The sequence below is a fragment of the Silurus meridionalis genome, chromosome 3 (genome assembly GCF_014805685.1).
Source record: "Silurus meridionalis isolate SWU-2019-XX chromosome 3, ASM1480568v1, whole genome shotgun sequence".
Lineage (NCBI taxonomy): Eukaryota > Metazoa > Chordata > Actinopteri > Siluriformes > Siluridae > Silurus > Silurus meridionalis.
In genome coordinates this window covers 17,760,999-17,774,754 of record NC_060886.1, presented here as the reverse complement: position 1 = coordinate 17,774,754, position 13,756 = coordinate 17,760,999, and the positions used below count along the sequence as shown (strand labels likewise).

The 13,756-nt window shown below is 35.9% G+C and overlaps 1 protein-coding gene across 2 annotated transcripts in view; it reads left to right on the top strand.

Moving 5' to 3' along the window:
- The window catches only part of mylka (myosin, light chain kinase a), a 50,852-nt gene extending 37,356 nt beyond the window's left edge, over positions 1–13,496 (top strand). For both annotated transcript variants that reach the window (XM_046845090.1, XM_046845091.1), the window contains 14 exons: positions 3,153–3,200; positions 3,463–3,590; positions 4,219–4,375; positions 6,179–6,490; positions 6,582–6,614; positions 6,729–6,822; positions 6,945–7,148; positions 7,744–7,961; positions 8,636–8,759; positions 9,580–9,732; positions 10,286–10,409; positions 11,401–11,491; positions 12,204–12,329; positions 12,664–13,496. In XM_046845090.1, the coding sequence (XP_046701046.1) occupies positions 3,153–3,200; positions 3,463–3,590; positions 4,219–4,375; positions 6,179–6,490; positions 6,582–6,614; positions 6,729–6,822; positions 6,945–7,148; positions 7,744–7,961; positions 8,636–8,759; positions 9,580–9,732; positions 10,286–10,409; positions 11,401–11,491; positions 12,204–12,329; positions 12,664–12,914 (2,063 nt within the window). In that variant the 3' untranslated portion in view covers positions 12,915–13,496. The remainder of the gene's footprint in view (positions 1–3,152; positions 3,201–3,462; positions 3,591–4,218; positions 4,376–6,178; positions 6,491–6,581; positions 6,615–6,728; positions 6,823–6,944; positions 7,149–7,743; positions 7,962–8,635; positions 8,760–9,579; positions 9,733–10,285; positions 10,410–11,400; positions 11,492–12,203; positions 12,330–12,663) is intronic.
- The last annotated feature ends 260 nt before the right edge of the window (positions 13,497–13,756 follow it).

The window sequence follows — 13,756 nt, the reverse complement described above, 5'->3', positions numbered from 1 at the left end:
ACTCACTTAATCATTGGACTTCCTTGCTGCTATTATTTAAATTTTCCCAACATTATTCTTCTAATCCTTACCCAATTCTCAGACATGTTTCTATCTCTTCCATCTGGTTTTCTTTGTTTTTTCTTAGCTCTTGCCCTCAGGAGTCAAAAGTCTAGACCTGAATGTTTATTTTATTCCATTTTTTGTGAAAGTAGTCAGTAATCAGTGAAAGAAGTTGTCATTAAACATAAAATTGGCCTGACGTCAACAACCTTGTAAATAATTTGCTATTTAAAGACAGTTGCTGTTAAAATACAGTATAACAAAGAGACTTGTGCTGTTTGATTTACTGCTGCACATAATGTTACATAATGTATACTGGCAGGAGTGCACATACACTGTCTAAAAGTGACTTAGTGAATATTTATGACAATGTGATGAACTGAAGCTGCCCAGTGCAGACTAAAAAATATGGGAAATGTGGGAGAGATGGTAATTTTGTGACTGTGTGCCAGTACTTTTTATATTATAATCACTACAAAATTATACAACAAATATCTTTTGTAATTCTGCAGCGCCTTCTGTGTTTACTTGTCCAGTGCGCTCCAGTTTAGTGGGTGGTGCATCAGTAATAATGGTCCATGGGGAAACACAGTGCTCCGTGTGGAGTCAAATAGACTAAACAAATTTTTGTATTTGAACTACTTGAGTTACTTGAGGAATCGTTTCATCCCTAGAACTTTTGGCCATGTGATGTAGAGAAGCTAAAGAAGGCTACCTAATTTACTGAATAAACATACTTGAACCCATTGGGAATTATTATTTTTTTTTATTTTAATTTTTTTTAATTGGGCCTTTTCCTCTATAAGTACTGAGCTTTAGATTAGTGTGTATGTATATAGTATTAATTAGCTGCCTTAATAATTATGTTCATACTGTATGTCAGTCCAAAATATGCTGATCTTTTAGTGTATATTTTGTTCAGATTTGGGCAAATCTTAATGTCCATATGTTTGACTGTCAGGTTGTCTTGTATATGATCATTTTTTTTCTTTAAGCCTGGAAAAGGTCCTATATAAAGTTAACATGTTCTCAACGGAGTGTGTGTGTGCATGCATGTGTGTGTTATAGGGTGAATCTTCTAAATATTTGTTTCTGCAAGCTTTTTCCTTACAGATGCTATAATTGTTTTAGGTCTGCTATAAATAAAGTATACGAGGTTGTGAGCATGGTTTATAAAAAAAATCTTACCACTTTCTGGTTTCTAAACCTGAAGGTATCAACATGTATCCCAGAGTTCAGCTTTGTAACTTTTATATTCTGCAAATGGTTACTCAACGCATACCGACACACGTCTCTCTCTGCTGCTATTAGACTTTTAATCAGAGCTGCTCCCAGTGAAGCAGTCATCAAAATATACACTGTTATTACCGTTTAACTGTGCAATAATAACTATAACAAAGTAAAAAAACAAAAAAAACAATGTGCAATAACAATAATTTAAAACCGTGCAATATTACCTATGTGCAATATGTCTGTTAGAGTTACTACTTACTCGTGATCTCTTTATTATTATTATTTTTTGTTTTTTATTTAGTTGAGTTTTTTCCTGTATTTATACATTGTGTTGTGTGTGTATATACTGTATTATGTCTCTTTTTTTTTTTTTTTTTTTTTTTTTTGCTGCTGTAAAAGAGAACTTTCCCCACTGTGGGACAATTAAAGGTATATCTTATCTAATAGGTTAAAGGCAGCTGGCCTTCACTGAGCAGACATAAACATTGATGATGATGCCTTAGATAAACTTTTGATTATGGATGTACTGATTCCATTGTGGTATTAATTTAATTTCACTTTCCTGCTACTTTCAACTGTAAGCATTATTTCTTAATTTTTTTTATGCTTTCATAATGTCCACACTGTGTGTTTTTATCTCTGCATATCTTGTCTTTGAATTAGTGATGAGATTTGTTTTACCACATGGTTTCATTCTGCATTTAGTTGCAGAACTGTTTACAGTAGTTCTTGGCGTAGTGGTAATCAAATATTTTGTTTAAACATTCTCTACTGCAGTATGTAGTTAATAGAACAAAACATTTTTTTAAAATATCTCAAATTATTCAGTGTTGAAGCTAAATAGCTGAAATAGCAGATGTTTTCATTAGATTATTATTGTTGATAAATTATTTTCTTTCTGAACTGACACGTCTTTCCAAAAAGCCAAAAAGTGAATGGCTTTGTTTAATAATAATTTAAAAAAGGCTGTCTCTTATCACTATAACAATGAGTGAAGTCATGAAACTGATATTGTTTAATGTTGGCAAAGGGAAGTTTTCATTTCCCCAAGCAGGGAAGTTTTTTCTTCTGGATAAGCAGCGAGGCTGGAATGTGTGACGTACCACTGAAAAGTACACCATACATTTCTAATGGCTGCTGACTGAAATAAGCCTGGTTCAGCTTTTACATGCTGATCGAGTTAGTTTGCTTCTTTACCTTATTTTTTTTTTCATGGCAATGTTCAGATGTAAAATAAATGCTGCCAAGAACTATTTTCTGGCTTCTTTTGGGGGCTATATTTAGTATGACCAAAAAAGGCAAGCACTAAAGAATATAATCTGATCTCTCTTAGGACATTGAGAACTGAACAAGGCACACCCTCTCTTTTCTCTCAAATTCTCAGAATCAGCTAGTTTATACATGTGTGTGCAGGATCAAATGTTGTGTTAATCAAATGAATACTCAATACTCTTGAGTTTGGGAGCATGTTTGGGTAGACCATACAATTTGTTTAGCAAATGCAATGGCACAATATTGTTTGGCTACATTAATATGAAAGCCCGTGGAAGTAATTTGCAAAGATTAAAAAAAATGTGTTCCCACAAGGATAGGAATATGTGACTGTTGTTGGAAACGAAGCATGAGCCTGGCATGGCCTTACAAGGAATTTTAAATACTTTTACCAAAAACTCTGAAAGTTTAGGTTGTAGCATGGTGTAGTATTAAATGGAAGGTCCTCACAAACAATAAGAAGACAAATGTGAGTGTGTGCATATGTGCTTTCTACCCTTTGTTTTTGCTACATATGATGTACTCAAGCAAATCGTTATCCGGGTACTTGTGGTAGCTGAGGTTCAGCGTAATGCAGAACTGATTTAAGTTTTCCTTTTTTTCAGACGAGGCCCGAATCAAGAAGCCACCACCAAAAATACCAGTTAAACAAGGTAAAATGGACCATTATAGGAAAAAACTTTTGGTTTTTTTACACTTACCAGTGACAGTCACTTATTTAGCATGATTGCTTTCATTATTTAGTTCTGTAACTTATTGCCTTATAGGTGTGTCATGGGATTTCTGGAATTTTCTAATCTTTCTTTTGCAAAACAACACACTTGGACCTATGCCCTTATTGTGTGTGGATGCAGACTGGCACCAGCTGTGAAAGCACTAAACCTCTGCATGTATATGCATACACTTTGTATTTAGGTATGCCTCCTCAGATCCTGCAGTTTCCTGATGATCTGAAGATTCGAGCAGAAGAGCGGGTTAGTCTTGTCTGTAAGTTCACTGGAGCGCCACCCATCACCTGCACCTGGCTCAAGTTTCGCAAACCAGTGAGTGTAATGTGCATTTAATAAGCATTTTGAACAAATTGAACAAATCCTGAATTATTATAGCATTATTCATGTAATTGTGTTACTTAGTATTTATTCTAAGTGGCAATTTTGCAGAAAACATGTACTGAGCAAGTACATAAGATAACAGAAGCTACGAGCAATTACATAAGAAAACAGAAGCTACTTTAGGTAGTATTTGCTATTTTCCATCATATTGGAAGCTGCCAATCAACTGTAACTTGGTTAATGTTCTGATTTTCTGGACAAATGCTTGTGGACACTCAACCAAGAAAGAGAAGATTTTCCACTTCTCTTTTCAGTGTGGATGTGGAGATTTGTTCTCATTCAGCCACAAGTGCATTAGTGAAGTTAGGTACTGATGTAGGATGAGGAGGCCTGGACATTTGTCAGCATTCCAATTCATCCCAGTGATGATCAATAAGTCAGAAATCAGAGCTCTATAGCAGGCCACTCAAGAGCCTCCATTCTTACCCATGTAAACCATATCTTTATTGAGCTCACTTTGTGAACATGGGCATTCTGATCTCCTATTTAGTAAATAAAAAAGCTTTTCCTGGTCAATTAAAAACTGATTTCCTGTCTCAATTATTTATTTCTGTAATAGATTGAATGTGGGACTGGAGACATCAGCATTGAGAGCACAAACTCCAGCAGTCAGTTGACAATCGCACACGGTAAGCAGGAGCACTGCGGTTGCTACTCCATTGAGATCAGGAACAGCTATGGCTTGAAGCAAGCTGCACTTAACCTCACCATAGTAGGTAAGACTTCTTCAGAATGTGCCAATGCTAATATTGGGGCTGCTCTGGCATGTTTATGCTAGTGTCCTGGCTACACTGCAGTGTGTACGGTGAAGCAGCCTTTTCCACTCCACCTTTGTGGGATTATGGGGGCAGGACCTCATCAAATGTGTAAAAACTGTTAATTTCTCTAGACCCATTTGTTAACACACAAAAAAGTAAACCAGTAATGTATTGCATGAGTTTTAGAAAGAGGTGGTACATGTACAGTATTCAGTAGGGGTGACCTCGAAGATTTGACTCTAGGATTAGCCTGATTCGACTACCAATTTCACAGTCAAATCTTTACAGAGGTGTTATGAAATAAGGATCAGGCCATTTTTGTTATATGGGGTGTATAATGTCTGTTTTCACATAGAACTACCGTTTTTCTCCCATTAAGTTAATATGCAGCCATTTATGATAATGTTTTAAATAGAAATGCATAAAGAAAGAAGCTTTTAATAAATTTTTTAATGTCTTTTAATGTCTAAAATCAATTCAACCAACAGTGTGACAGATTTAAGTTTTACTTTCCATGATCCACGACTGACACAGTAGCATTTTGTTGGCAGGGATTTAAATATTTGACAATGTTTAGATTTAGCAGTATAATTGTTAATGTTAATAAAATAATGATTAATAAAGTAAAATACCTTAATTGTATCGATTCATCATCTTCTTCTTCTTCTTTTCTTTCGGTTGCTGCCATTAGGGGTCACCACAGCAGATCAACCGTCTCCATACCCCCCCTGTCCTCTACATCTGCCTCTTTCAAACCAAATTTCTATTGATTCATGATCGTGCATAATGAACAGGTTAATAATAGATGCATTTATGATTTGCTAAAAAAAATAAAAAAAAAAATATCCCATTTAATTATTGATTGTAATTAATCAAATTGGTAAGTGTTAAACCCACAAGTGTGACCAACTATAACTATCATTGCATTTTTCAAAAGCCCAGAGTAATGGAATTGCCTATACTGCTCCAATATGATTGCCAAGTATACTTAATTCTGTACTTCACAGTTCTTTAACCAAAAAACCTTAAAGGGATAAAACCAACTAAAAAGTTTAAATAATTTGAACTTTTTACTGTAATGTAGAAACTTCTGTGGTAAAACATCTGACTGAATGTATTTGTTGATTTAGCATGAAAGTTTCTTTTCTTTAGAGAGAAGTGTCACAGTATTTGTTTTGGTGTAATAAATCATTTAGATTTTTATTAGCATTATATTGGTTGATTGATTTGATTAATTAATTCCTCTTTAGTAAGTGTTTAATCATTTTGAGGGCTGCAGTGGGGTCATACTGGAACAGCACCCTGTGTGGGAAGAAAATCTATCACTCAGCACTGTGCACTTATTCACACACTCATTCACACAATCATTTTCAACTAGAGGCTATTTCTTTTTAGCCGGTTATATATTTTTGGGCAATGGGAGGATGCCAGAGAATCCAGAGAAAACCCATGCACTTCAAATACTTCCATGAGTTCTCTAACTGAATCAGGGGTTAATGAACTGTGAGGTACAGCATAAAGTATGCTTGGCAAAGTATATATAGCAATACACTAATTCCATTACTCTAGGATTTCCCAAAACAAGTGCGCTTAACTGGTTCCCTCCTCATGTCCAGTCTTTCCTCTGAATATGTTCTGGATTCACTTTTGGCCTCAACAGGAGAAAGCAGCTGCTGTTTTGTAAAACAATGCTGATATTAGGTCTTTTTACTCCTCTTGCTCCTCAGGTTTGATCATGACCTTTTAACCTTTGCATTTCAGATAAACCCGATCCTCCTGCTCGAATCCCAGCCGTCACAGACATCCGCAAATCCAGTCTGACCCTCTCGTGGTACGGCCCCACATATGATGGCGGAAGTGCTGTTCAGTCTTATAAGCTGGAAGTCTGGAATTCCGTGGATAAGAATTGGAAAGCCTTGGCATCCTGTAACAGCACCTCATACAATGTTCAGAACCTGCTGGCTGATAGGAAGTACAAGTTTCGTGTAAGAGCTGGGAATATCTACGGTGTTGGGGAGCCTAGCGCAGAGAGCGTTCCCGTCGAAGTAGGGGTGGAGGAAGTGGAAGAAGATGGTGAGCTCCACCTAGTGCTTGAATAGTAAACTTGTTCTTTTTATAGTTCAGCAGTGGCATCTTAACATGCTGTTTAATTGTAATTTAACAGAGAATAAAGATGACGCTGAGCCTTCAGATGATGGTATGTGTCAAACCTCAGCCTCTTTTTAGTTTGAGATTTTACTTTTCAGTTGTATGTAATTGATTATAGTACTGAAAAAGCCTTTACCAAAAAGTTACACTGTTTTACCGGCAGAATCAGAGAAGCAACTAGACGAATACACAGACGTCTCTATTAAAACTGATGTCAAGGTTAAAGACCTGTATGAAGTGGGTGACCGGCTTGGATCGTGAGTTTCAGTACTGTGATTTCTGCTTCAGGTTTATAAAACAACTATAGACTTTTTTCATGTTTGTATTATGTGTAGTGTCTCAGTATGTTTGTTTGTTTTTTGTTTTTTGCTTGTTCTAGGGGCAAATTTGGGACCGTGTTTAAATTGGTAGATAAAACAAGCAAAAAGGTCTGGGCTGGGAAATTTATAAAAGCATACTCTGGAAAAGAGAAGGAGAATGTCAGACAAGAGATTAAAATCATGAATGACTTGCGTCACCCAAAACTTGTGCAGTGTGTTGATGCATTTGAAGGCAAGTCAGACATGGTCATGGTACTGGAAATGTAAGTATGTATTTTAAAACTGTCTTCATTCTGGTTTCCTTCTAATTAAATCCTGAAAGTCCTAAATTGCTGACATAGAATTATATTCCAGACTGCTTAAGATGCATACATGCATATATATATATATATATATATATATATATATATATATATATATATATATATATATATATATATATATATATATATATTAACAAAGGCTTTTATCTTTTTTTTTTATAGTACAGTAAAATTTAGACAAATTATTTTGGAGTCTTGGATGATGTGTATTTTCTTTTATTTTCATTGCTATTTAGATGTAGATGAGCCACTCGATCTTGCTGATTCAGAAATGTGACTTTTCTCCTTCAGTACTTTTAATTAACAATGCTAATATTTATTCCTCTTGCTTAAGGCCTTTTGCAGAAAGCTCACGTTAAAATATCTCACGATTAACCTACACTGTTATTCATTTGAATGTCTTCTCACATTTCCTGAAAAACATTTCATTATAATTTCATTAGTATCACGGTGATCCTGGTGCATAAAGCTGCGTCATGGCCTTGCTAACTTTATTAGCCACAAAACAGTATGGTTCATGTTTAATGTCGTGCAGGGTCTCTGGAGGAGAGCTGTTTGAGCGAATCATTGATGAGGATTTTGAACTGTCTGAGAGAGAGGTGATTAAATACATGCTGCAGATTATAGATGGGGTCGGATATATTCACAAGAAAGGCATTGTTCATCTCGACCTCAAACCGGAGAACATCATGTGTGTCAACAAAACAGGAAGCAAGATCAAACTCATCGACTTCGGACTTGCTCGCAGGCTGGGTATGTTCTTTTGGGGACAGTTTTTAGTCCAAAAGTTTGCATCCTCTATGGCTACAAAATACAAAATATTTACATGAGCAGACACAAATTGCAGAATGTTTTAAATTGATGTATCTTGCAGTAATAGAACAATGCAAAATATACTATAAAATTGACAGTAAAATAATGCAGTTTTGCTGTCTAGACCTGATTTGACTGCAGTTTCTAATGCTGTTCATTAGTATTTATTTGAGCACCCAATTTTTGTTAGTATTTTTTTATTTTTTTTAAACCTGAGACCTCATAATCATGTTCCTAATTTTGTCCCAAGGGAATGCACACTTTTGAAACCTGAGTAATGTGTTTAATGAATCACAGTGTAAATCTGTTGTTTAGAATGTGTTTATCAAGCTAAATTAAATTATTATATTATACATTAGTCCCCATAAAAAAAATGTTATTTCTATTGTGTTATTGTCCCTTGAGAAGATATAATACAATGGACGCTAAAGTGTGTATATATATATATATATATATATATATATATATATATATATATATATATATATATATATATATATATATATATATATAATATTATGCATAAAATTTACACTACATTGTCAATGGACTTACAACTGATCACTACCACAGTCTGTGCTAACTGCTTAAATGTAAATCTGTCGTAAAAACAGAAAATGCTGGCTCACTAAAGGTCCTGTTTGGAACACCAGAGTTTGTAGCTCCAGAGGTGATCAACTATGAAGCCATCAGCTACACTACAGACATGTGGAGTATCGGTGTAATCTGCTACATACTGTGAGTATCTAACAATTGTTTGGGTTTTGGTTGCAGTCGTCTAAGTTACAGATTCCTTAGTATGATCAGTTGGCTCTTTTGGCTTTAGTATGTGTGTGTATGAGCAGGTGGTAGTCATACTGAGGTTATACATCCCTGACTGTGGGCAGTTGATCTAAGGAGAATCCATGTGCATGTAGAGGGAAAATATGTGTGGACTTGGTCACCCCCTGTGTTTATACTACTGAAGCGGCGCTCATGTGACCTTAGCGGTGTTTGCTGAAGTCTGTCTCTTTGTGGTAGCGCTGTGGCCTCTCTCTGATCTTTCCCCTTAATGCTAGTCCTGGGATTTCAGCCTCCACTCAGGCCAGCACAAGTGGTTTAGCTATAAAAGAGCTGGTTTATTACGACAATGTCTGTGAGGGTTAAAGTTAAATTGCAGCTCTGCTCTAAACTTCGCTTAGTTGAGCTGAGCAGAAAGAAAATATCCTCCTGCTGTTTGATAACAAAGCACTTTAGATGCATCAATGAGGTATTTAAAGGCAGATGAAAACGGATGAAGTAACAGTGGTAGAGAGAAATGTATGTGTTGTGTTCTGTTTCCATCTGTTCGGGGTGGGTGTTTAATAATAATCTGATAGCGATCTGCTTAATTAGAGCCAAATTATAATCACTCACCACTACTGCTTTGAGTACAGAATGATTGAATTACTCAGTGTGACCACTGCCAGCTGTCGCCCCCATCCCCGGAAAAATTCACTCGTGTTTCATCTCGCTAATGTTTGTCTTCTGTCTTTAGTCTGACCTTCTCGCTCTCGTCTTCTCTCTCTCTCTCTTTCAGTGTGAGTGGATTATCTCCGTTCATGGGGGATAATGAAAACGAAACGCTGTCCAACGTTACGTCGGCAACTTGGGATTTTGAGGACGAGGCGTTCGATGAAATTTCAGACGCGGCTAAAGACTTCATCAGCAATCTGCTGAAGAAAGACATGAAGTAGGCTGTGTATCATTGTTGTTTTATTTTTAATGGTGTCACATCTCTATACAATAGATATTCATTGACAATGTGAAATGATAGAGATAAAGAGTAAATGCACAAAAGGAATAAATATATCAATGCTACACAGATACATTTATCAGTTATTCTGACTTACCTCAGATTTCTGAGATACAGAGATACAGAGATACTGAGATACTTTTTCTATCTCTGTTTTGGCCAGTTTTAAGTTTCAAACCTTTTTCAGCTGTAAGTATAAATGATTTTCCCATCTGCCAAACAGTATTCACTGTGCATCTGTAATGACTACAGTAGGTTATAAGTTTTACACAAAAGCATGGGAATATTCATATAAGTGACAATCTAATTATTAGGTGTTGTTTGATTGTCTTCACTTATTATACTAAATCCTTCTTGGTATGAGAAAATACTGTGTTTAAATGTAAAATTGGCTTAAGAGATGATATAAACCATTTATTATAGTTCAGTGTAAAACATCAGAGGAAAAGAAGTGGTTTCTATATGAAACTGAGTAACTGTGTTTTCTTAGGGCTCGTCTTACCTGTGAGCAGTGTTTTCAGCACCCTTGGCTTAAACAGGACACCAAGAACATGGAAGCCAAGAAGCTTTCTAAGGAAAGGATGAAGAAGTACATCTTGAGGAGGAGGTGGCAGGTGAGTTGAGACTGTGCAGAAATCAAATACCTGTTGCTGTGAAAAGATCAGTATTGGAGTCGATGATTTCACAGTATTGGAAAACAGGGGTGTGTCTGTATATGCCACTGTTTACAAACAAAAATAATTTTTTTACTTTTAGGGCAAATCTGCAGGCAGGCAACTGAAGAACGTGCATTATGACTGCTATTTATAGATGTTCTATGTACTATATGTACAATACACTTCTCTGAGTAATGGAAATATTGACATTCATTTTCATGTATAGATTAATTGGAGCAGAAGGGTTTTTATTTTTATTTTATAGAAGTAGTCTTACAGACCATAAGGCCTCATACAGGGTTTTTATTAGGGTTAATATCATTCCTTTTATTCTCAAATATTTGAAGCTACTAAAATCTCTTATTTGAATGTTTATCTAGTTGGGCATGTACAAACGTGACAAATTAAAGGAAAACGTGATTATTGTTCTGTTAGGGGAATTGTGCTAGTCTGGTTAGTGTCCACTTGTCCTCTAAGAACTCAGGAAATCAGTGCAAAGTTATACTGCCTGGGCATATTTATGTTCTTTATTAATCCTATCATTTTTAGCCAGCATTTCTTTGCTGATATGAATGGTCTCCTTGATGATGAAAGCCTCCATCCATAAGGCACGAGAGCTCACTGAATGATTTGATTTAAAAACATAAAGCTAAATTATAAGCTATGACCTTCAAGGTTCATAACAGATTCTGGTCCATTGTGTTAGACTGCTCTCTCCACCATCATCAAACCATCTGAGAGGACTTCTTTTGGAAATTAGTAGTTTCCTGCACTTGTATAATCCATGCCAAGGTGCATTGAAACTGTTCTAGTGTCTTTAATTATGTCTGGTATTTGATATTTTGTTAAAGTGTTTTTTTTTCTCTTTAATTTGTCATCTGCCTGCATATAGGAAACACATTTTACCACTTTGTTATACTCATAACATACACATTAACCGTCTCCACAGAAAACGGGTCATGCAGTGCGTGCCATAGGTCGACTCTCCTCCATGGCCATGATGGCTGGTGTCCATGCCAAGAAGAGCCTCTCAGTTGAAGGTACCATGGAAACAGTGTTTGTTTTATTTGTACTTGGCGCTTTTGTTTTTATTATTGCCAGTTGGTACAAAATTGACCCCATCTTATGTCCACTTTCGGGCGCAGTAAAAGTTAATCAGCATTATTGTCATTGTCGGTCATCAGCCTCATCATTATTGGAGGTCCAGAATGCCTCAGAGTGGAACAACAGAACAGCATTTATTCTTTCATCAAGAGGTTAAATCCTGACGATGGCAAATCTTTTTGTGACCTGGTGTTCAGGAGAGTAGAATTGGGTGCAATGTACTGTATTGGTGGGGAGATGGCAAATTCTTTCTTCTGTCAGTCAGAGCGAAACTAGCCTATTGTAGACATCTGTAAGGTCATATGTGTAGGAAAGGCTAGTTAGCTGTTTTCTCTGAGTGTCATGACGTGTGCTGTGGAAAGAATTCACATGTCGCAGAGAAAACACGTGTTGTCATTAAACTGGTGAAAAGGGAGTGTTACCTAGTGGGTGGAGGATTGTCAGGTGATCAATTTGGGAGAAACGGGGGGAATATTTCAAACAAAAATAAACCAAAGTTACATTTTTTTGTCTAGTTTTTCTCAACATGTTTCCAAAATCAACTGTCTTTCACACGGTCTTGAAAAATTACTAAATTTTACTCTAGTCTTAAAAAAACTAACCTCGACTGTATTTCTCATCATAATTAATGGTTCGTGTTTCCTTCAGAGGAGAACCAGAAGTATGCAGAAGCGAGTGAGCGGAGGAGTCAGATGAAGCCCTCATTTAGTTCCGTGATTAAGGACGTGGAGGTGGTGGAGGGCAGTGCTGCACGTTTTGACTGCAAGATTGAGGGTATGTGAATGCAGACTTCTGCAAATTCAGATTTTTTTTACTTTGTAGCAAACCCTCATTAATTAATGGCATCATTCAGAAATGCATTTTTCAGTCCTTTAGTTTTATTTAGATGATCGTTTTAGTTATACATTTGTCCATCCTACTGCCAGGCCCTGACAACACTTATTTACAAAAAAACCTGAAAAAAATAGGTATTTACTATTGTCATGTATTTTTTTTTATATTTACATATCAGGATGGTTTTTATGTGTAAAATTGTATTTAATTACTTTTTCCTGTTTTTTCTTGTTTGTTTGTTTGTTTGTTTGTTTGTTTGTTTTTTTCTTTTCAGGTTATCCTGATCCTGAGGTGGTGTGGTATAAAGATGACCAGCCTATTAAAGAAACACGCCATTTCCAGATTGATTATGACGAGGAAGGAAACTGCAGTCTTGTCATATCTGAGGTTAGCGGGGACGATGACGCCAAATATACCTGCAAGGCAGTTAACAACCTTGGAGAAGCCATCTGTACAGCTGAGCTCATTGTAGAAGTCATGGGAGGAGTGGAGGAGGAGGAGGAGGAGGAAGAAGAAGAGGAATAAATGGTAAAAGATGAGGGGATGATCTTTTGGTTTTCACCTTTTAATTCCTCCATTCACTGGTTTTGTTTGAACCCACATGGACTGAAGGCGGTACATTGAAGGCGGGCTTACATTTCCCTGTGATTGCACTTTTATTTTTTTAATTTTCTCTTTTTAAATACCGAATGCAGTGGCAGGTGTTTAAAGTATTTATAAACTTACATTCCAGACATTCTTATGTGATAAGACCTACACCGTATTTAATTGTTCAGTTTTGTTTTGCTTCATAACCAAACAATCCCAAACTCACAAGTGTGTTTGTGTGCCATTTCTCTATTACAAAGACTGTATGTAAGAACTATTTAATCATGGACAAGTTAGCTTTAATGCATTGTTTCCACTCCTCATTATATTTTAAAACTGCACTTAATTGTTAAAAATAACTGAAAACACGTCTTAAAAGTTTTACATCAGATATGTAAGTATATTATATTTCTTTATTTTTATGATCCTACTTTGACTGATTGTAGAATACAATGAGAACACTACAACTGTAGTAACTCACTGTTACTGAATAAATTGTTTTTCTTTTTAATCACAAAAGGTGTTTCTGTGATAATATTCCTCTCTAGTGTTTATTACTAAATGACAGCTGACGAAAATGTTAATATTTTTATTGCTCTAATAAAAATTGTCACAAAGATTTAGATCCTAATAAGGAACTACTAAGCAGCATTGGCAAGAAAACTTGATGATCCAAGGAAGAATACAAGGATCCAAGATCCAAGGAAGAAATTTTCAGACTTAAACTGGACTTGAAGGGAACCTTTATGGTTCTCCTCCGTACACTATGGGGTGACCTT